A 22,945-nucleotide genomic window follows, 5' to 3' on the forward strand; every position below is an offset into this window, starting at 1 on the left:
GACCGTTGGCAGGCGCCTGACCTCCACTGCTCAGCAGTCATGCAGACCACCGACCAGCGGAGAGGTAAGCAGAGGCATGTGGGTAGGCCGGGAGGAGGTGTTCTGGGGAGGGAAGAGGTGGACAGAGGGCAGGGAAAGAGCGGGGAGGAAGTGTTATGGGGAGGTGGGCCTAGGCATGCTGGGGGGAGGGAGCAGGGAGGGAGGGATGCAGGACTGGTGGAGGAACGCTCCACTGGATCCAGATCCTCCGTGTTGGGCTCGCTGCCTTACACAGAGGCTCTTGATTCACTGCCGAATGTTTGGTTGGCAATGAATCAAGTAGCCCCATTGCACGGCTACTCTCTTTACTCAGGGGAAGAGGACGAAAGTCCCCTTCTCCTAAGGAGCCGCTAGCGGCTGCCCAAAGTGCACAGGATGCAGCGGCAGCCATTTTCGGAGCCACCACAGCCACACGCCCCAGACAGCTCAGGATTGGGCTGCCCGTTAGACTCAGGCTTTATTATAAGGGCATAGTTTTACATAGCTTTTGGCACACCATTAACAATTGCCTACATCAAGCAAGGGCTTGATGTCAATGATGTCTGAATACCCCTTCCAACTCTAACGTTCTGTGATTATATACCGCAGATTCATAGAAACACTGGGAAAAAAAATATGGGGTACCCCCACAATGCTTGATAGGCTGCATGCCCTTTAGTACCTCATACCTGTGATTCCCCAGATCCTTCATCATCAAAGAAGTAGCGCACAATGGTTCCATCTGCATGTCCAGACAGGATTCCCTTGCCTGAGATGCTGCAAAGACACACAGGAGATTGTCTGCACCAAGCCCCGGGTGCAAGCTTCTGAGGGAAGGGGGTGGGTTTGGGTGAGCCACAACAGCCCAGAGAAGCATGCCCAGAGTGGACAAGAACAGCAGGTCCCAGGCAGCAATGGGACCTATTACCTGCAGTACAAGAGCAGGTGCTCAGACCAGCAGTACTGTGCTTTGAAAGGTACTGAACTTTCCCCCAGGAAAATTACTGGCTGCCAAGGGGAGGAAATCAGGGCTTTGCCATCCACACAAAGGGCCAAGGTATGGTTCTCTCATCCCACACTTACTTAGAGACCAAGGACACCACATAAGAGTCAGTTCCATAAATAGTGGATGATTTGTTGGTCTTGGTATTTGCTAGGCGAACCTTCCAGAGAGAAATACTTGCTTAGTTCAACAACTTATAATGGGAAAGTGAAAAGAATAGAGAAGAGAAACACCTCTGTCCACCAGCCCGCACAGACCCAGGCATGAACCAGGAGAAGCATCCTGGGAGCACAAACCAGCTAAGAAAGATCATCCAGCAACAGAAATAGTGTCTGTGTATATTCTTTTCTGGCTCCCACCATGTACCCTATAAAGTGAGCAGTAGCCACAGCAAAGTTCTGAAAGCCAGCCTCTCTCACCTTGCCCTCAACGAGTCCAAAAACAATGGTGTTCTCCTCTGGCCAGAGCAAACAAGTCACAGCACTCTGTTGAAAAAGGAAGTGAGAGGAGAGACAAGAAGCAGAAGAGAACACTCCTCCTCCCTACATGCTGCTTAATGGGGAGACAAAGATAAGAGGTAGACCTGGTCACAGAAAAGGCCGAATAAGAACTCTTGCCAAGATGCATAGCTGCACCTACAGCCACCTCTCCCCTCCCCCCTCAATTAAACCTCCAACTTCAAGAGCCCATTCTCAGTACCAGGAAAATATGGACAACCACAGCAGCATCCTAGAAACTCAATAGGCCCCACTAGGGAGAGGTTGGGCCTTACCATCTGGATGAACTTGTTGCAGATCACCTTCTTGTCACCCCTGTACAACAGTAGAGAAAAAGGGAGTTTGTTGTTGCCCAGGATCACTAAGAAAAGCCTGGTTGGATCAAGCCAAAAGCCCCTCTAGTCCAGCCTCCTGTACCGACCAGATGCCTCAGGGAGCACAAAAGACAGCAGGAGACCTGTATCCTGGCAGCCTCCCTCGCATCTGGCATCCTGAGGTAGCCTACCTCTAAAATCAGGAGGCTGCACATACCCATCACAGCTGGTAACCTGTGATGAGCTTTTCCTCCAGAAATTTGTCCGATCCCCTTTGAAAGGCATCCAGGCCTAATCACATTGCCACATCCTGTGGCAAGAAGTTCTACAGACTAATTACATGCACATACCCATCACGGCTTGAAACCTGTGATGGGCTTTTCCTCCAGAACTTTGTCCAATCCCCTTTGAAAGACATGCAGGCCAGATGCCATCACCACTGGGGGTCCAGAAAACCAGGGTGGCAAGGGTCAGCAAGGGATTCCTGGTGGATGATGACAGTGAAGCTGGCCTAGCAGTAGGAGGAAGCTCCTGCCACCCCAAACTACTGAGGGATCAGCTTTCCTGATAATGGGAACCCTGTTGGGGCAACAAGAAGGGAATGTTTCCTATGGGGCGTGCAAGGCAGGGACGTGCGGTGGGTGGGGAGGCAGGTGAGGCAGAGCCTCCCCAGTGGAGTCCTTCGCAAAGGGTCGCTGCCATGTGAGGCACCCAAGCACCTACATGGGTTGGGTGCCTCACATGGCAGCGGCCCTTTTCGAAGGACTCCGCTGGGGAGGCTTGCCTCACCTGCCTCCCCACCCACCGCATGTCCCTGGCACAAGGAAGACACCCCTGTCCCTAGGAGTGGGAGCCAAGGTGGCGCACAGTGGGAAGTGTGGGGGGGGGGGCCATGGACCCAATTGGGCTGAGCCTAGCACCTGCTCCCGGGCCCTCACCATTCCTCCCCAATCTTGTAGACAAAGATGATGTTGTCAGTCTGCCCCACAGCGATCTTGGTGGAGTCCGGGGAGAAGGCCATGCCCTTCACCGTGTAGCTCTTCCTGCCGTACTGGAGGGGGAGAGAAAGAGAGGAGGAGAAGGAGGGAGGGGAGGAAGGGGGTGAGGTCACGGAAGGGGGGCGGCGCCCGCCCCCCACTCCCCACTCGCCCCCAGTGCTACCTTGGGGTCAGCGGGCTTGGTAGAGAACTTGTCGCGGCGCTCGCCGTGCTCGTCGTAGAGCAGGACCACGCGATCCACGGTGCAGACGGCGAACTTGGCGTTGCTGGGGGCCCAGGCCATGCAGGTGACTTTGGCGGCTCCATCCTGCGGGGGGAGGGAGGGGGCCGTGAGGGGGGCGAGCGAGCCCCTCAGCTCCTCGGGGCTCCAGGCCACACTCCCCGCCGGGCTCCTCACCTGCGGTGTGAGCAGAGTCCGGACGTGCCGCAGCTGCATCGCCGCGTCCCCACCCGTTCCCTCGGCAACCGTCCGCCGCGCCCGCGCCGATGACGTCAGAAGGAGCGCCCTCGGCGGCGCATGCGCACTCCCTGCGGGTCAAACCCCGCCTCCTCCGCACAAACCCCGCCCCCGCGCTGCGGTCCCGCCCTCCCGATGGAAGCGCTGCGAGCGGCAGGGCGCGCCGTCCTCCGGAGCCCCAGCCTGGCCCGGCACCGCCTGGGCGTGTCCCGCCTGCGCCGTCAGCGGCAACGTGAGCAAAGGGCTGCGGCCCCGCGCCGCGCGGAGCTTCCTCGGCTGCCCGCCGGCTCCCGGTCCCTCCCGTGTCACGGCCGGGCGCCGCGCCAGGCCCCCTCGGCTCTCCTTGGCGCCCTCCCGCGCACGGAGGGGCGGCCCCGGCCCCAGCCCAGGGCGGCGCGCGAGGACCCGCTGCTGGTTCTGACAGTGCTGCCTCCGCCGCGTCCCCCTGCAGCTCATGTCCAGCTTGGGAGAGGCGGTTGCTCGGCCCAGCCGTGAGGCGAGGTGGCTGGTGGCCGCTCGCCCTCTCCACACTCACCTGCAAGTAAGCCCCATTGACTAGAATGGGACTTACTTCTGAGTAGACATGCCTAGGATCTGGCTCTGTGGAGCCAGCAGATTCAGGGCGGGCTGCCACCGCCTCCTCCCCCTCCAGTCAGGGCTCTCCCCCGGTGAGAAGTGGGTCATCTGCCTGCTTGCCTTGCTGGGTGTTGGACGCACAGGACTTCCAGCCCTCCCTGCAGCAGCGCTTCCCACGGTCAGAGCGCCCTTCTTTTGACACCCTCCCCCCAGCCGCCCCATGCGCTGCAGTCCAGGATCTTGTGCGATCCAGGATGGCAGCGCTCTGGAGAGCAGGGGAAAAGAGGCTGCTGCAGACAACCCGTGGCACCCCTGTGAGTTCACCATGTTGGCTCACAGTTTGGGAACCACTGCCTTACAGGGACAGCGCTCGCCAGTCCTTTAAATCAGCTATTTTCAACTACTGTGCCACGTTGGTGTACCATGAATGGTCAATAGGTATGTTGTGGGAGTTTGGGGGCGGGTCACCTATTAGTAGGGCTTATTGGAAGATGTGAGCCCCCCACCAGCAGTGTGGTGTGCCTTGTCAATTGCCAAGAAATTGATGGTATGCCTCAACATTTGAGCCCCTTCTTGGTGTGCCATGAGATGAAAAAGATTGAAAACCACTGTTTTAAAAGAAAAAAAAACTAGAAGTCTCACACTTTCAGGTTTGACAATTAACTTTTTTTGCCGTTTCTGTAGTGTGGCAGCAGAGGTGTTCAGTGGTGTTCTGGGGTGTCCTTGCCCCTGAGCATCTTCATATTACCAGGTAGTCCATCCCTGTGCATCTTTTCGCAGAAAGGGACAACTTTGCATTCAGCTTTGTTGAATTTCTTTTTGTTAGTTTCAGCAACATCCAACTTTGCATCCTATCAAGGGCATCTTGAGTTTTGTTCTTGTCTTCTGCAGTGTTGGCTGTCTTTCCCAGTTTTGTGCAACCGAAAAGTTCGATAAGGATATTCTCTGCTCACACACTGATAAAACTTTTGAAAGGTGGCAGGCCTGCAGCATGCCACTCAAAAGCCTCCCTCCAGTTTGAGGAAGACTCAACAATGAGCACTCTGCGTATAGTTTTCCAACCCTGTGTGAATCCACCTGTTGGTATTGTCATGTGGCGCACACAGTTTGCTAACCAAAGCATCATGGGGAACTTTGTCAAATACTTTGCTGAAATCATGATAAATTCATGATAAATCATGATAAAACATCTATGCCACTTCTACAATCTGCAAAGGAAGTAACCCAATCAAAAAAAGAGACTGTATCCATCTGCTTGGATTTATTCTTGACAAACCCATGCTGGTTTCAGCTGGGTGTTACATTGTAATCATGATGCCTGCAGAGTGGCCACTTGATGTGGCCACTCTACTTTTTGCGGGGTTCAAAGTTAGACTGACCACTCCTGGATTCTCTTCTCCCTTTCTGAAGATTTGAAGAGACCACACTGGCGCACCTCCTGTCTTGTGGCATCTCACAGGGTTAGATTAATAATGGTGAGAGAGAAACATCTGGCCATCTCAGGTCTGACCCATGTGGCACTGTAGACCCACATAGTCCCCTACATGGGACCCATGCAGACCAGTGAAACAGGCACCCAGTTGCATTGAATCAGGAAACAACCAGAGATCCTTATGGATGATGGAAGTTTGTATGCTGTAAACCTGGAAATTAGGCAGCTTGTCTAAGATTTGATTGCCTTAGTCCAGCCTGCGTTAGCTAAGAGTAACATGTTGAGTTCAGTGAGGTATGGTTGCAGTGGACAATGGCCAGTTAATCAGGCAGTGCTTTTCCCTGTTGAAGCAATGCTTTAGAATCAGCTGGTGTGGCCACAGAGACTTGGGATTGTAGAGCTGGGCTGTAGCAGTACAGCTATATTTCTGCCAGAACTCTGAGGGGGCAGAGAGCATGTACCATGTCCATGAAAGACAGCAAAGAGTCCCAGTGACTATTTCATAATAGCATAAATTTTTGTAGATGACCAGCATCCTCAGCTGCTTGGACCCACTCTCACCATCCTGTTTCTCCCTACCCAAAATGACACTTACTGCATGTGTTGGAGAGGAGCAGAGTTCACAAATGGCTCTGCTACAGAACTTGTTTGCCTCTTTCTTGTGTTTGCTGCTGTTGGCTGGCATGTCTGGCTGCCCCTCCAGGGGTGGTTACCACTGACTTGGGTGGTGGGAAGGAGCAGGAGGATAGAGCTTGCAGAACTGCAGTGACTGGAATTGGGTCAGATTTCTGTAGCAATTTGAGTGAGCGCTTAGTGGAGAACCCCTAACAGATTCTTGCTGCCTGTGGCCACCCTTGGGTTGTCCTGCTGGGTTGGCTCTGCCCTAGCATTCCTCTCCTGCCCCTACTGAACCACACTCTTGTTTTCCAGAGCTCCCAGAGACCTGGGCTGACATGCGTGAGCCCCTCCTGGAGGGCATGGGGTTCGCTCTCAAGTACCTGGGCATGACTCTGGTAGAGAAGCCCAAGGGCGAGGACATGGCTGCGGCTGCCATCCACCGGATCATTGCCATGGTAGGAGATGCTTTCTCCCCTTCTCCCATTGTTTAGAAGACAGTCTGGCTGAGGAGCCCCCCTGGTGCAGATGCTGTAGCAGCCTTAATATGGTCTTTTGTCTCATTGGGGAGGCTCCCCATGTGTAAAAATGAAATGGCATTTCTAGCCTTTTGGTTCAGAAAAAGGAATGATTGGGATGGGGGCCATGACAGATGGTGCTTAATAACAGTCTGCATAGTTTGGGGGAAAAGACTGTTTTCTCTTGTTTTTGTAGCTGACAGTGAAGCACAGGAGATGGGGAGAGGAAGGCCTTTTTTACACCACATGCCATTTGTTGGGTCCTTGATGGTCACAAATTGTAGGGATGGCCACTGGCCTCTATGACTGTAAGAGGGGTTTATGGAGTGGGAGGCTACCCAGGCTGTGAGCTACAATAGTACTGTGAGTCTTCAACATTTAGAGGCAGCATTTGTCCAAATAGCACTTGCAGGGAGGGACAGTAGGCCTCCTGGAGACAGGCTCAAATCAGTGGACCCCATGGTTTAACCCAGTAGGAGGGCACCTCGGCTGGGATGATGTATTCCCAGTCTTGATTCTTGTCCTGCTTCTTCCTGCTCTCAGGCTCGGGTGGGACCCAAGAAGTTCCAGAAGGTGATTCTGACCGTCTCTCCACGAGGCCTTTCTCTGCAGGATGCTGAGACCAAGGAGACCATTGAGAGTGTTTCCATTTACAGGTGTGGAGCCAGGAAGGAGGCAGTCCATCCTGGGGAGCATATTATGAATGAAAAGTGGGGTGGGAGTCGAACAGAACTCTGCTTCTCCCTGGATGAAGAGAGGCTGCCCAAGTGTGCACGTAGGAGACATGGTAACCTGGGGCCAGATTCACACCCCAAAAGCATCTCTTCCAGTACCAAATACTGCCAATATGTGTGGCAGGGCTTGCTGGCTGCCGTGCCCCTACCCCACCAGTTCACTTGGTCGCAGAGGGGCTTTCTGGTTCTGTCCCTTGTTTCAGCAGGGTGGGGTCTCTCTGCTGTCTTCCTTGTCCTTATGGCCCAGTCAGTTAGCATTGCGTGGGTATGGGACAGGTTTTGTTCCTTGTGTCCTGGGGCATACTCTTGCATTCAGCTGCCTCCTGCCTTTCCCAACTTTTTTTGTTTCTTCCTTGGTCCTGATGGGGCATCATGCCCCATGGTCCCTCCTGCTTTGGACACATGCTGCCTCTCCACTGCCAAGAGGCCGTGCCCAGGCACTGAATGTCTTTCCTGCTCTCTTGCAGGATCTCCTATTGTACCACAGACAAGCTGCAGAACAAAGTCTTTGCTTATGTGGCGCAGAACCCCCAGAGTGGTGCCCTCGAGTGCCATGCCTTTCTTTCCCCCAAGAAGAAGATTGTGAGCTCTCACCTGGGCTGCATCTCTCCCCCCCCCCCCCCGTCCTTGGCTGGGTTCCTTGAGGAGGCAGTGCAGGGAGGGGCATTCTCAGAAGGCCTGCCCCCTCTTCTCTCCCAGGGAGCTTTGCAGGGCACCTTCTTCACTCGCCTGCCTCCTTAGGTTTCTTTTCTCCATACAGGCCGAGGCGGTGACTCTTACAGTGGCACAGGCCTTTCAGATGGCCCTTCATCTCTGGGAGGCTGCACAGGCAGGTATGAACTAGAAGCAGAAGTGGCTCTCTTGCTAGTGGAATCTTCCCTTCTGCGTGAGCCCTGACATAGCCAAAGTACCCTTCCGCCCCCTTCCCTAGAGGCCTGTTCTGGCATTCACTTTGGGAGCCTGTCCTCCTTTTGCAAGGGGGGTAAATTTGAGTCCAAAAGTTAGGGCTTAATTCTGAAATGCTGGAATGGCATCTCAAGTGTTTGGGGCAGAGTTTTAGTTATTGAGCAGTGACTTAGGGGGTGGTGGTGGTAAACTCTTCATGTGCTCAGAAGCACTCTCATCTTTATTGTGATGTTTGGGAGGTGGGAGGAGGGTGATTCCCACATACTGGCCTCTGGGCACTTTCCCCTCCTCTCTCTCTCCCCGTGGCCTTCTTTCTTTGGAAGCATGAAAAATTCCTTTGATTCTTTCCTAACCCTGTCTCAGGCTCCAGGCAGGAGCACCCCCTGAGGACACTGTGCCCCATGGACAGCCCTGGTCAGCCAGCCAGGCTCCCTGTGGGCAGCCCCCCCTTCGAGGCAAACTTCAAGGTATGGGACAGTGTTGGGCACAGCCCTGTTTCCTACTCCTTCCAGCCCAGAGACTCCAGGCAGACTCTGCCTCCTTAGCACTTCTGCCCCCCACATCTGCCTCTAGCTGGAGTGGGGCTCGCTCAGGTAGCAGGCAGAAGTTGTGGTGGTCATTGCCTGGCCTCAGCATGGGGCTGCACCTGAGATACCAACAGCCTGTGGCTTTCTCTGGTACCAGGAGGAAGAGGATGAGGACGACGATGAAGAGGAGGAGGAGGAGGAGGAAGGAGATCACAGCCCCACCTTTTCTGGGTAGGAGATGGCCATCTGAGGGACAATGGAGCTCTGCAAGGACAAGGTTCAGGGCCAAGAGTTGCCCAGGCTGCTTTGTGATGGCCATTTTGGGGGCACCCAACAGCTGCAGCCTTTGTGGGGTCAGTGGGAAATGCCCAGGCTCTGGCTGTGGGGACTGTGCTGCTCTTCTGACCTCTCTCTCTTCTCTGCTCCCAGCTGTGCGGAGGAGGGGGGCTGCCCCACCACAGGTAACGAGTGCTCTGGTCAATGCTGCCCTTCCCCACCCCCATCCTTTTGCCAGGTTTGCCCTCTTGATCAGGCCCCCTCCCTGCTTTCTCTGTGTCCCTGGCTGGGAGGACAGGTGTTGGTACACCTCAGAAGGTGCTCTCCCACCTGCCTAGGAGAGAGGCCCGTGTGCCTGTCTTCACCTGATGGCTCTGTTGCTGCTCTTGTCTGTTTTAGGTGCAGGAGATCTTTCTTTTGGGAGTCCTCCAACCACACAGTTTCAGTCAGTGGAGGCCTGGGAGTGCGATAAGCCCAGCACTGGCCTGTCTTCAGGGTTGCTTTTCTAAGTTTCCAGCTGGCTCAGCCATTCCTTGTCCTCGCTGTCATCTCCAGCACTGCACCTCCCTCCCTCATCCGGTATGCACAAGGGACCAGTCCGCCCACCTCTACCAACTGCAGCACCCCCATGCAGGAACGCCTTGCTGCTCCCTGCTCCCGAGCCTAGGGCCTGAACAAGGCAGCCTTTCCTCTGCTGCGGCATCTAGGCTCCAGCTGGGCCATTTCCCAAGTCTGCAGCATCAGGGTCTGGAAGCCCTGTGGGTGCTTGGTGCAGGCGCCAGGCCGCTCCATGTGCTATAGAGCCACCCTTGGGAGTGGGGCAGCTCGGAGCAAGCACAATCTTTGGCCAGAGCTGGGGTATGTGACCTTCCCCTGCCTCCCTCACTCCCTTGGGCTCCAGCTCTGAAGCAGCCCATCCCGGGGCCCCCTCACTGCCACATCACAGCTTTGTAATGAAAGACTCGTTTTTAATGTCCTTTTCCTACAGGGAAATAAATCATTTATATGGTTGTATGTGGGCTTCCCTCCTTCCTTCCAGCACCCTTGGGCCAGAAAGGGGAGTGACTTCAGCCCAAGTGGGTACTGTGGCTTCCACCTCCTTGCTAGACCAATACACACTTCTCAGCTGCCCCACTGCACTCTTAGGTGAGGTCTCTGCACGTCTGTGCCAGCCTGGTTTTTGCCTGTGAACATCCTGAAGCACCAGCTTCTGCGGGATGGGGGAGGAGGAAGGTTTGGAACTCTTGGAGCTGGGTTGTGTAGAGGGTGTTTTTATAGGTCCCCATCCCGCTCCTCCTTTCTAGCAGGATGGAGGTGCTATTGCAGGCAGAGAGGCCCTCTTGATGGCCCCCAACCCAGTGCTTCCTCAGAGGACAAAGTGAGTGCTGCCTGTTAGACTATCTGGATTTGGTTTCCAGGTAGAAGAAGGCAGAAGTGACCAGAAGAAGGCAAAAGTGACTCCTCCAAGGCTCGCTCTCCTCTGGCACACGCAGGTGCCCCTCATCTCCGTAACAGAATGTGTTGCTTCCCCACCATCTCCTGCCCTTTCTGAGGCAGCAGCAGAGCTTCCCACTTGGGGCTGAAGGCTGCTGAATCTGAACTGAGTCAGAGCAGAGGAAGCCATCTTGCACCGAGTCAGACCATAGAAGGGTCCATGGCGCTGCCTGGCAGCGGCTCTGCAGAGCCTCAGGCAGGAATGCCTCAGGCTGCCCTTCCAGAGTTGGAACCTGGGAAGCCCTTCTGCACGCCAAGTGAGCAGGACCTGCAGCCAAGAACAAACCCTGATGTGGAGGTGTTGGGGAGCACACAGTATACATACACATGCCTCACTCCTGTGGATAACCTACCTAAGAATCCTCAGCACCACCTTGAGCAGAATCTAATGGGCTGAGGCCTCAAGAAGGGATGTTTGTGTGTTTGAACATCTCTTCCACCATAAGGGATAGCTACTTGCTTAGGAAGATGAAAGCGATATGCCCCATGAAGTCACTTCTGTGCTGGTTTCAACTCTTGGTTGTGGAGTGCATGAAAATGTGGAGGCCTGGTGTGTACACCTGGGCTAGAGCATGAGGGGTGGCAGTTACTCCTACCCAAAGAGTCTTTTCTTGAACAGAACCTGATGGAGCAGCGCTTTCTGTCTGATCCCACCAGCAGGGAGAAGCTCACCCATCCTGCTATCCTCAGATGGCCTTCCTCCCCCAGCCCTCTCTGAGAAAAGGTTCCAGGGTGGAAGACTGGATGCTGGTGCATGTGTGTGCTTCAGGCAGCCTGCTGGCTCTGGCTGGCAGTACAGGGGGCAGCAACACAAGTGTGGGCATTGCTGACCCTTTTGTCAGTTAGCAAGCATGCATGGCCTGAACAGGGCTGCTGGTCTCGAACACCTGCCAGCCTGGAGCTCTCCAGATTCTCCTTTTTGCTCTGAGGCTGCTGCTGGAGTTGTGATGGTGGCCAGCAGCCTGGAGCAGAGGGTGTAGGCAAGGACCTTGCCCCTGGGCTGCATACTGGGGAGTGGGCACTAGCCCTTGCTTGGCACAAGGAGAGACCAAGGGCCCAGATGGGCAGTGTATTGCAATCCAAGCAGGATGCATATGAAGAGTGCCTCAGCTGTGGGCATGAGAAGGAGAGAAAGCAGCCTTTTCTCTAGGCCCCCCTGGTGATTTCCATCTATTGTGGAGACTACCCAGCAGGCATTGGAGCTGGGGCCAGGCCTTGAGCTCTCCACTTTGTTTCCTTTCTGCTCCCCAATAACAAGCCAGGGCTCCCACCCCATATGCCATGTTTTTCTGTTCTGAAGAGTCCCAACAAAGTCCACGGGTTCAGTCCCAGTTGCACCATTACATTCTGTTGGTGGCGCAGTCAGACTTCTCCCATTCAGGGCACTGGTCAGGTCTGTGCAGGAGGCCTGCCTGATGCTCTGGGCCCAGCGGCAAGGAGAACTGGGGCCTTCAGCTCCTGCCCTCCAACCGTCCAAGCAAGAGGTTGGCTGCTGCTCTCTCACAGTCATCTCCTGGCTGTTCCTTATGCCCTGGAACCAAGCAGCGTCTCCTGTGGTTGTTGAACAGGGTTTGAGGCTGGCTTCTGCATGCGCTCTGTCCCAGCTGGCTCCATGCAGGGTCCATTGTTGGGGCAAGAAGCATTCATTCTTTTGCATGCAGGTGGGGAGCCAGGCCAAGAATCCCACAAGGTCCCAGCATCCCAGAACACAGCAATGGCTACACTTCAATGATATTGACAGATGGTGATTTCTTCTGTAAGAGAGAGAAAATGAGAGTGCACAAATGTAGTACTGGGTCAAGCAGCACTGAGACAGGCTAGGCTATGGAGCTGACCCATCTGTGCTGTGGTGGTTGGGGGCCATGAGCAGAGCCCAGCTGCTGTAGCAGGCCCCAGGGCTAGCATCATTCTGTTTCTCACAGTGGTCTACTGGATGTCCCTAGAGAACCGACCACCATAGGAAGACCCCTCTCACAGCCTTCCTTTATGTTGCCACTTCCCCAGGTGTGAGCCTACTGCCATCATGACAAGGAGCACCTGTAAGGCAGGATGCTCCCAATCCAAACCATGGCCTGCTCAGTCATGTCCCCAACCCTTTTTCACTGTTGCTGCACAATGAATTGACATTTTCAGCAAGCTTTCTACTACAACCCTTAAAAGATCCCTGTCCTGGGCCCTGCCAGCTAAACTAATGTCGAGGTGTCACATCTGCCTGTCAGCTTGTTGGACATAAGTCCTGGGTGTGTCCTCAGGGCACTGAGCTTCTGGCCCTCAGGAGAGCAAGCCTGTTCTCTTGAAGCCAAGGTAGCTGAGGGAGGAGATGGTGGTGCTGGGAGGAGATGTTTGCATTGGTTAGGCACAAGGAATGTTTTGGGACAAGTCTGCAGATACTGAATGGGCTGTACTTAACCAAACTGCAGGCACTTAACATCAAAAAGAAGACAGAGCAGCTTCTAAACTGACCCCTCAGGGAAAGCCAATAGGAACTGGGAAGCATCCTGTTCAGGCCAAAGCATCCTGAAGAGGTGAGGCTATAAGTGCTATAAATCATTCAGAGGGGCAGGAGAAAGGGAACAATTTGGAAAACAGTGTGCAGGAGGCCAAAAGAGCAGTCATTTGATCTTCCAGAATGTCGGCTATCTTTCCCCACCCTACAAATGTGCAGCTTTGTGTCATCTGCACATCCCTTCATCCTGGTCTTGTACACAAATGTTGAACAGTGCCCCAATCAACACCTCCTTCCAGGTTGAAGTGGAGCCATTGATTAGCACTTGTTGGGAATGAATATACCTACGCCATTTCTGCCCAATGTTGCATATATGCAACAGGACCAAATGTGTACACCTGTGGGCTGGGCAAAAATGGATTGTAACAGTTGCACCCTCCAGCCTACATTCCACCACTTTACCAACATGGATATTGTAGGAGATTTTCACTGCAAGCCTATGCATGTTTACTCAGGAATAAGTCTCATTGCATACAATAGGGCTTACTTCCAGGAAAGTATGTAGCCTTTGTCAACTGCTCTGCTGAAATCTAGGTACTGGTGGAAAGCGTAATCAAAGATAAAATTATGTCATGTAGTTAAATGAGCCTTGTTGAAAGAGAATCAGCATGGTTTCTGCAAGTATAAGTCCTGCCTCACTTATCTAAAGTCCTCAGAGAGTATCAACAGGCATGTGGATAGCAAGGATTCAGCTGACACTATACATTTGGACTTTCAAAAAGCTTTTGACAAAATTCCTTGCCAAAGAGTCCTGGGTAAACTCAGCTGTTGTCATTGAAATGAGAGGATAGGTAGGGATACAAGTCTGTTTTGATGCCATTTTGCTGGATGTACGATGCATGTGCTGCCACCTAGTGAGTGCTGTTGAATTTCTGCATTTTATAAAAAGGATCTGAAAGTGGATGCAAGTCTGGAGAAAAATATGAGGCAAACTAATCTGGGTTGTGTTTGTTCTCTCTCTCAAAGAGCATCTGCCCAATGGCTGCATCTGCTGTGGCTCCAAATCAGCAAGGGTCTGAACTTAGCAGCCTGTCTTGGTAGAACCCATGTCTGCTCATCCAACCACATCAACGTCTTGATGCATCTGACGCATGCCAAAAAATGCATCTCACGCATGCCTTTAGTGACCATGAACATCCTATTATGGTTCTCCAGCAAGGTTCAACAATGGGCTGATGTATCAGGCTCTAAACAGACAGAACAACTTAGTAGTTCTACTTTCTAACAGTACCTTATGTGCCAGTCACTGGGACACCTTTGGGCCAGTTGGTGGGCAGGAGGTGAGGATGGCTGGATTGGGTTACTGCAAGATCCCCAGGCCATGCTGGGCTGAAGGAGGCCCACTCCCAGCCCCATGGTGGCTGCTGCTTCTCCTCCATCACTCTTCCAACAGGGCTGCACAGCACTCCTACTCCCTTTCTCCCACACCAGCCCCTGCACACAGTCCCCTCTCCTCCTCCTCTGCCTGGCAGCACTGACCTTGCTGCGCAGGAGCCCCCCGGCAGGCCGCTCTGGAGTACTGTGTTCAGACGAAGGCTTGGTCTTCTCTTTGCTATTGTTGGAGTCATTGTCCTTGATAATGTCATATTGCTTGCAGAAGAGCGCAATGACCGCTGAGGCAATGAGGGAGGGATGGGAAGAAGAAATAAAGGAAAGAAAGATGATGGCACAGCCCCCTCCAGTTTTGGCTGGCCTGCTCTGTTCCTCCAGCATCTCTCCCAACACTCTCGGCAGCCTCCTAGCCCAGCTGCCACAATGTCCTCCCCTGCCTGAAAAGCCAGTGTGTCAGCAGCTCTCCAGCTCTCCCCTGGTTTGGTTTGACTCCTCATCCCCAAATATTCCACAGGTTGAAGGCCCCTCTGGGCCCCCTTGAATGCTGAAGCAGGCTTGCTTAGGCTCCTTGAGATAGAGAGGAGAGAGAAGGAGATGCATAAGGAGAGTGGGGAGTGGGTGGCCAAACACACAATCACATGACATCTGCAGCAGGCCCAGAAGAGAGAAGCCACTTATCACCGGAGGCATTGCAGGCAAACATACATCTTACTCTTAGTGGCCCTGAAAAGGTGCAGGGTGGCTGAGAAGAGGACAAAGGAAGAGCAACACACTGGCAGATTCTGCAGTGTGTGTATTTTGAGGCAGAGCTGAGCTGATGTGACTCTTAACTCAGGAGCTGAAAGGGAAGCTCAGAACAGAGGCTGGGGTGGCCCACGGTGCCTTGCAGCCTTGACAAAAAAGGCCTAAAATACAGGTAGCCTGATATTGCTTGCTTGCAGAGCCCTACTTCTGCATTCACAAATCAAGCAAATCTTACATAAACTCTCAAGGAAGTTTTTGTAAGATTTGCTTGATTTGTAAATCTCTACTCCCAAGGAAGCCAGAACTCAGGCCCCTGAGTCTTGTCACTGCTTGGGAGAGAGAGGTCTGCACAAGACAATGTGGTCCTGCAGGGCCCAGTGCAACCAGGTTGAGAGCAGCAAATCTTCTTTCAAGCACTCCAGACAAAGAAGTTCCTGCCTCCTCCCTTGCTGGTGGGGGGGGGGCAATTTTCAACAAGGGGACTCAACAGGGGCAGGGGAAGAAGCTGCTAGTTGAGCCATGAGTGACTGTGCATGAAGGGAGCTCCCAAGTCACAGGGCTTTTGCTTGGACTGATGCAGTCAGCCAGATGACCTGCATCTATGTTCGTTGGTTTTCTATCTCTGTCTTCTTATCCCAATGACTTAAGAATATCTAGTACCTGCTTGCTGTTGTTCTTCGTAACTACCCCCTCTGCTTTCTAAATGTTTCAAAAGGTTCATGCTCTTATTTTTCTCTAGTAGCATTCAAAAACTGTGATCATCAGTATTGGATGGCCCTGGGAATTCCAGCCCCCAACAGCAGACCTCAGCCTCTCAGAATCAAAGGAGGATGTGTTTTTGCTCTAACTGGAGGAAGGCAAAGCTGCTTCTCTTGCTTGGAAATGCAGGGAGGCTGCCTGACTCATAAAAGGGAAGAAACAAGGAGGTCCCTCCCTACCCCAATGCCACCCAGTCAGCCATCCCAGTGAAGCCACACTTCCACTCACCTGCCCACATCAGTAGCACAGCCACAATGATGACCATTTCCCCCGTCTGCAGTTGGCGCTCCTTGTCCAGCCCCTCCATAGTGATGTCTCCTGCAGAGGCACAAGGCTGAGCTGAGACTAGAGGGTCTGGTGGGCTGCTTTGTTGCTGCTGGAGTTCAGCAGGCAGATGTCCATGCAATTCAGTGAAGAACAGCCCCCTCCTCCTAGTTCTGCTTTCCTTCAGACTCACAGAGGCCCTTCACTGGAGCTAATTGGGAAGGGGCTTCTCTCACGAGCAAGCCCTCCTCTGCCCACACATTGCAGGAACTGCTGGGAGTGGGATTGCAGTGGTGTGGTAATGGCTAGGCAGGAAGGGAGTACATAAAACCTTGAAGATGTCCACACCCCAGCACTAGTGGAAGACATGCAATGGAGGGGCCAGGGAGACTCCCAGATATCAGTCCGTTTGCCATCCCAGCCACACTGCCAGTCATCAGACTGAGTCGTGGGTGATAGTAGGGAGGAGACAACAAAGATGCCACCCCAGGACTCTTTTGCTCACTCTGCTCTGCCTACCTTGGTTGGAGCTGTTGGAGGGGAGGCGGTCACTCTGCTTCAGGGTGCGGAAGTGGACCCTCTTGCTGGCCTGACTCTCCCCATAGAGGCCGATGCTCTGCACCTGGATGATGTAGTCAGCATCCTCAGCCAGGTCCCAGAGCACGCATGCCCGGTTTGTGGTATTCACCTCCCGGATGAACCGTTGCATTTGCCCATCTTGGCGCTGCCACAGAGTCAGGGAGAGGTCAGTCAGAGCTAATAGCCAGGCAGACCCTCAGATTAGGGGAGAGGACTCACTCTTGCTTCCCTTGAGGAGGCCAGTGTGGATGAGAAAGATGTTGGTGACCTGGTGCCTGGTCTGGGGAACTCCAAGCTGGAGAGTGAAGGAGCCAACAGAGTGTGGGTCTGTCACAAGGCTGGGGGCAGAGGAAGAGTGCAAAGGGCACCCAAGTGCAGGGCGGGCCTTTGGCCATGTCTGTGGACCTCTTCAGGCCAAGCTTACCTGCTGTGAGATGGCATAGCCAATGACAACATCTCCTTCTGGCACATCCCAAGAGACAGTGGCTGAGTTTGCCTTCAGCTGGGTTACAGTTACGTTGACAGGGGATGGGGGCCGGTCTGGAAGCAAGGAGGGAAGTAAGAGAAGGGTCCTTACAAACATAAGAATTGCCCCACTGCTGCTTGACTAGGCTCAAGGGGACCATTCTAGTCCAGCATCCCCATCACCACAATGCCCCACCAATGCCTCACTGGGAAATGGATGCTTCACTCCTGCAATTGCTCTCTTGCAAGTGAGATTCAGAAACACACTGCCACTGAACCAGAGGTGGTGCAGCACCATGGATAGACCCCTGGTCCTCCATAAATTTGTCCACTTCCCTTGTAAAGTTAACCACAATAGTGGCAGTGAATTCTCCTGGTAAATTACGTGCTGTGTGAAAAGCTCCCTCTTTTTTCTGTCCTAAATCTCCCACTAATCAGTTTCATTGGATGATCCAGCCTAGCTCTGGTATTATGAGATGGAGAGGAAGACTTCTCCCTCTTCACCATGCAAAATTTTGTAAGCCTCAATCATGTCCCCAAGGCCTTGTTAACAGGCCAAAATGCCCCCAGTGCTCTAGCAAAGGCTCAGCCACATGAGCATGTTGGCTGCTCCCTTTTGCACTTTCCCCAGCTTTACAAATCCTTTTTTTGGGGGGTTCTTTACAACCAGAACTGCACACAGGATCCCAAATGTGGTTGCACCATAGTGCTGGGATGGGGCATTGCAACATTAGCATTCTCACTCCTTTTCCCAACGATCCCTAGCATGGAATTTGCCTTCTTTGCCACTGCTGCACATTGGGTTGATGTTTCCATTGTACTGTCCACAGGCCCCCAAGGTCTCTTTCCTGGATTATCACTGACAGTTCAGACCCCATCAGTGTAGATGCAAAGCAGGGATTTTTTGTCCCAACATGAATCACTTAACATTTCCTGACACTGACCCACTTTTCCCATGTGGTTGCCTGTGCACCCACTTTGGAGAGCTCCTTTTGGAGCTCTTTGCCATCTGCTTTCGTTTTTACTATGCTGGATTTCGTTTTTACTATGCAGATTGGTGCCATCTGCAAACCTGGCCACTTCTCTGTTTACCCCAGTGGCGTTGCTAGGGGGTGCGGGCTGCACTGCATGATGCACCTGGAAGAGTGACATCACTACTGGCCAAAATTTTGGTATTTTCAAATAATACCATCATGTTATATACCAACTGATGTGTAATTTGATGCAGAATGCAATGAAACAAACTGCGTTGAAATATCTCTATTGTATCAAAAGTTATACTCAAAAAACCAGCAGGGTAGGGCAATAGTACATTGTCACGCCCACAGCCTGGGCCGTTGCCCCACCCACTGCATGGGAGGAGCTCCATCATAAGGTGATGCGCTGGCCTCCTGCACTGCATAAAGCAAACCCTAGTGACGCCACTGGTTTACCCCTAACTTCCAAGACTTTATGAACAAGTTAGAAATCATGAGTTCCGATACAGCTCTTTGGGGTACCCCACTTCTGATTTCCTTCCACTGGGAAATGTTTTCCTGCACCCTGCTTCAACTAGTTACTAATACGCAGAAAAATCTGTCCTCTTATTCCATGACTGCTCAGTTGATTCACAAGCGATCTTGGGGTGGTGGTGGTGGACAGTTCGATGAAAGTGTCAACCCAATGTGCCGTGGCAGTGAAGAAGGCCAATTCTATGCTTGGGATCATTAGAAAAGATATTGAGAACAAAACAGCTAATATTATAATGCCGTTGTACAAATCAATAGTAAGGCCACACCTGCAGTATTGTGTCCAGTTCTGGTTGCCATATCTCAGAAAAGACATAGCGGAAAATGGAAAAGGTGCAAAAGAGCGCGACTAAGATGATTACTGGGCTGGGGCACCTTCCTTATGAGGACAGGCTACGGCATTTGCGCCTCTTCAGCTTAGAAAAGAGGCGCCTGAGGGGGGACATGATTGAAACATACAAAATCATGCAGGGGATGGATAGAGTGGATAGAGAGATGCTCTTTACACTCTCACGTAACACCAGAACCAGGTGACATCCACTAAAATTGAGTGCTGGGAGAGTTAGGACAGACAAAAGAAAATATTTCTTTACTCAGCGTGTGGTTGGTCTGTGGAACTCCTTGCCACAGGATGTGGTGACGGCATCTGGCCTGGATGCCTTTAAAGGGGATTGGACACGTTTCTGGAGAAAGAATCCATGACGGGTTACAAGCCATGATGTGTATGTGCAACTTCCTGATTTTAGAAATGGGCTATGTCAGAATGCCAGATGCAAGGGAGGGCACCAGGATGCGGGTCTCTTGTTGTCTTGTGTGCTCCCTGGGGCATTTGGTGGGCCGCTGTGAGATACAGGAAGCTGGACTAGATGGGCCTATGGCCTGATACAGCAGGGCTGTTCTTATGTTCTTAAGCCCTTGGTGAAGCAAATCATCAAAAGATTATTGAAAGTCCAAGTACAAAATATCAACTGGATCACCAATATCCACATGCCTGTTGACACTCCCCAAGAACTCTAGAAGGATAATGAGGCAGGATTCTCCATAAGCAAAGCTTATTCTTCTATATGCGTCATAATTTCATCATCAATTATGCTTTCCACAGAACAGATATTAAGCTGACCAGCCTGTAATTTCCTGTAGATCCCTTTTTAAATATCAGTATAACACTGGCTACCATCCAGTCCTTTGGCACAGAAGATCTTAAAGTACAGAACACATATTTTCATGCAATCAACACTTTCACATTTGAACTCTTGGGTGGATACCATCTCAACCAAGTGATTTGTTCATGTTTAATTTGGCAATTTTGGCTAGACCCTCATCTCTTGTCACTTCTCCACTATCATAGAATCATAGAATCATGGAAGGTTGTTGGAAGGGATCTTGGAGAACATTCACAAGGCTGGGTAAAGCAGTGGCTTCAGCAGCAGGTTGACAGAGGGCACCCACCACCAGCCAGCCACTGTCTGCCACATGGGCCACAAACTAGCACACTTGCTCCTTCTTAATAAAGCAGAAAGCTCCCTGGATTGGGAGGGAAGAGGGAGATGGAGCAGAAGAGAAAGTGTGGTGAAGAGAGAGTGGTTCATCTTGGGATAGTGATAGTGGATAGTGCAGTGGAAAGGGGCCAAGATAGTGCAGTGGAAAGGGGCCTAGACATCTGACAATGGCAGAGCTAAGAGGGGAACTAAGAGAGCTAAAGCCAAAAATTGAGTCTCTGCTCCCAACCAAATCTCTGTGGAGTCCCAAGCATACAAAGCTGAGCAAAGAAGCAAGTGGGCCAGGTCCCAACACAGAGACTATATGTTTGGGCCCAGTAGATCTGGCCATTTCAGTCACAGTTGCTGGACTGGGCCCATGACATCTGAGGAATGCAACATGACAGGCAGCACCAGAAGGCCATGGAATGGTGACCATCACCGTGACACTAACATGCAGGTACTGAAGGAACTGGGGAGCTGGCTGCCTGCCTCATCCCACACAATTGCAAAGGAAGCAAGTTCGTGAGACAGCTTTGCACCCCTGTGGCTTGATAGTGGAGAATCAACAGCACAAATCATCCAGAATTATGACGCTCTGGCTGAGGCAGGCACATTTCTGCTGAGCACTGCTCTGAGGTGCCAAGGGCTGTACCTCCCCGTTGTGTCTTGGTCTTCACAGGACTGGAGGTTCTGGCTGGCCTCTCCTTGCATGGGAGGTCTTGGTTGAGCTACACTTAGACCCCTGCTTGGGGACCTGAGCTTCTCTGTCCAACAGCTGTCCCTTCCTGGCCTGGTTGCAGGCAGATCAAGCAAGGTTTGCTTCGGAGACTGTGTGTGTGTGTGTGTCTGTGTGTCTGTGTGTGCCAGGACTTTGCTTCGGACCTCATGTCAGTCCAGGGGAGGCTTCCTTTTGGGCTCAACCAGCTGCCAAATCCTCCTCCTCCTGGGGCAAGGGCTTGGGGAAGAGGTGTAGGGTGCTCCCCCCCAGCCCCCCCCCCCGTCTGTTGCAGGGTGCCAAGTGAAGCCTTCCAGCAGAACTTTGCAACTGACAGGCAGCAGCGGCGGAACTGGGCACAGGCTCAGCGGTACTTAAGAGGAGCCTGGCAAGGCCAAACGGACTCGGCTTTTACTCTAATGAAATTGGCCCGGATTGCACTCCTGGCTGCTGGGAAGAAGGAGGGAAGAAGGGTGGGGACGGGGGTTCCATCCAGGGCCGCTTCTGGGGGGGATCTGCTCCCCAGGCAGGCCCGTGACGCAGCCAGCACCCTGCCCGCCTGGAGGTGCCCTCCGCATGGCCCGGCCCCAGCCAGGCCCGGTCAGCACCAAGGCCAGCGACGGGACCCAGCAGCCCAGTGAGCGGGCAATGCCAGCTTCGGAACCGCGCAAGGCACGGGGGTGTCCGGGGAGGCAACTCGCCCCGGGAGCAGCGATCCAGTGTGTCCCCCCCCCGCCACTTACTTGCGCGCACCAGGCACAGGTCGCAGCTGACCAGCACCAGGACGGCGGCCGGGCGGAGGTACGTGGGCAGCGGAGCCATGGCCGGGCACAGCTGCTCATGGAGCTGGGCGAGGAGGAAGGGGCCGTGGGGCTTTCAAGCCCAGTGCGAGCGCGGAGGCAGAGCGCCCCGGGGAGCAGGTGTGATCGCCGCGCTCCCCTCGCTGCCGGCGGCGGCTCCTCCCGCTGCTGCAGCTCCTCGCCGCTCCATCCACGCGGGCCCCGCAGCGCAGCCCCCCGGAGACGCCAGCCCCAGCCCCGCCAGCGCTGCGGAGCGCCGCCGCCACGAGCCAGGCAACGACTGAACGCGCGCTCGGCGGCGGCGCCCCAGCCCCAGCCACGCCCCGCCCAGGCCGCCTGGCCGCAAGCGCCGCCCCGGCTCCTCCTCCTCCCCGGACGGCCCCGAAGGACGCGCAAGCGGAGGTCCGCAGCCTGCTCAGCAGGTCTGCGCGGGGGCAGCGGCGGCGGCCACAGCAGTCCCTGCTTGGCCCCGGCCAGGAGCCCGGGCTGTGGCGAGGAGCTGCTCGAGGGGGCGGAGCCGGAGCGAAAAAGCGCCGCCCTCGCCTCCCCCCCCCCCGGTCGGCCCTCTGGCGACCGCATCGGGTGGCTGTGCTAGACACGGCCCGCGGCAGGCGCGCCCCTGGCACCCAGGACGCTCCGTCGAGGAGGAGGGCGCCTGCCCCGGGCGGGCCCGGCTCTGGACTGCGGCCTCTCCGGTTGAAAGGCTCCGGTGGCAGCTGGGCGAAGTGCGGCCCACTCGGAAGGAGGCGGTTCGAAGAGCAGGCTGTGGCGGGCGCCCACGCGCACGTCTCCGCGCTGACCTCTTTGGCGCTATACTCTAGTCCGAGATGGGGGGAGTGTGTTGCAGTAGCCTCAGCCTTACCTGGGGGGGGGGGGGCGGGGAGGTGTGTGCCGTTTGTGTGCGCGCCCTGTTTTGTGTGTGTGTGAGTGTGTATCCTGTTAGCTCTGTGTTGTCTGTGTGTCTTTCTCACAGGCTGTTGAACATGAAAACGCACGGGGAGAACTTATCCAGATTCCAGAGGCATACATCTCTCTGCTGCTGCCAGCTGGGGAGGCTGCAGATGTTCTGAATCCCTATCTGGAGTTGTTGATGGGCTGGGTGGCTAGAGGGGGACAAGCTGAATTATCACCCAGACAAGACAGAGGCTCTCCTAGTCAGGAGGTCTGCTGACTTGGCAAGGGGTATTAACCCAGCCAGGGTCACACTCTCTTTGAAAGTCAGCTTCACAGCCTACAAGTGCTCTTGAACCTGTCTTGATGTCCAGGAGCACTTCTGCCCCACTTTGATGCTGCGCCAGCCAATGGCACTCACTTCTGCCCCTCAGGCAGACCAAGCAACAGTTGTCCAGGGCTTCATTGCCTCCCCATTAGATTATTCCATTTCGGAGTTGCTCAATGTTTGAGCCCCCCCCCCCCGTTCCAATTTG

At 53.9% G+C, this 22,945-nt stretch overlaps 3 protein-coding genes across 5 annotated transcripts in view; 1 reads left to right on the forward strand and 2 right to left on the reverse strand.

The window, feature by feature from the left end:
- IFT172 (intraflagellar transport 172) overlaps positions 1-3,298 on the reverse strand; it is a 32,405-nt gene extending 29,107 nt beyond the window's left edge. The window contains exons 1-7 of the mRNA XM_066626857.1: positions 3,228-3,298; positions 2,994-3,137; positions 2,771-2,883; positions 1,794-1,833; positions 1,441-1,506; positions 1,102-1,181; positions 708-795 (exon numbers count right to left, since the gene is read on the reverse strand). Coding sequence (XP_066482954.1) covers positions 708-795; positions 1,102-1,181; positions 1,441-1,506; positions 1,794-1,833; positions 2,771-2,883; positions 2,994-3,137; positions 3,228-3,266 — 570 coding nt within the window. The 5' untranslated portion in view covers positions 3,267-3,298. The remainder of the gene's footprint in view (positions 1-707; positions 796-1,101; positions 1,182-1,440; positions 1,507-1,793; positions 1,834-2,770; positions 2,884-2,993; positions 3,138-3,227) is intronic.
- A 124-nt stretch (positions 3,299-3,422) lies between these two features.
- Positions 3,423-9,856, forward strand: LOC136650917 (low density lipoprotein receptor adapter protein 1-like). 3 transcript variants are annotated; one of them, XM_066626878.1, is made up of 9 exons: positions 3,423-3,519; positions 6,226-6,368; positions 6,972-7,084; positions 7,630-7,744; positions 7,923-7,995; positions 8,432-8,535; positions 8,753-8,826; positions 9,025-9,056; positions 9,271-9,856. In XM_066626878.1, exons 1-9 carry the CDS (start codon positions 3,423-3,425, stop codon positions 9,378-9,380), a joined length of 861 nt encoding a protein of 286 aa, XP_066482975.1. In that variant the 3' UTR covers positions 9,381-9,856. The 3 variants fall into 3 exon arrangements, with proteins under 3 accessions (XP_066482975.1, XP_066482967.1, XP_066482985.1); XM_066626870.1 differs by having other exon boundaries at positions 9,025-9,856; XM_066626888.1 differs by lacking the exon at positions 9,025-9,056.
- On the reverse strand, positions 9,839-21,776 carry FNDC4 (fibronectin type III domain containing 4). The gene is made up of 6 exons (XM_066626900.1): positions 21,462-21,776; positions 16,974-17,089; positions 16,490-16,694; positions 15,935-16,024; positions 14,351-14,484; positions 9,839-12,119 (listed from the first exon to the last, which is right to left on the reverse strand). The coding sequence occupies exons 1-6, from the start codon at positions 21,538-21,540 to the stop codon at positions 12,084-12,086; spliced, it is 660 nt and encodes a 219-aa protein (XP_066482997.1). The 5' UTR covers positions 21,541-21,776; the 3' UTR covers positions 9,839-12,083.
- Between the last annotated feature and the right edge of the window lie 1,169 nt (positions 21,777-22,945).

Source organism: Tiliqua scincoides, chromosome 1, assembly GCF_035046505.1.
Source record: "Tiliqua scincoides isolate rTilSci1 chromosome 1, rTilSci1.hap2, whole genome shotgun sequence".
Taxonomy (NCBI): Eukaryota; Metazoa; Chordata; class Lepidosauria; order Squamata; family Scincidae; genus Tiliqua; species Tiliqua scincoides.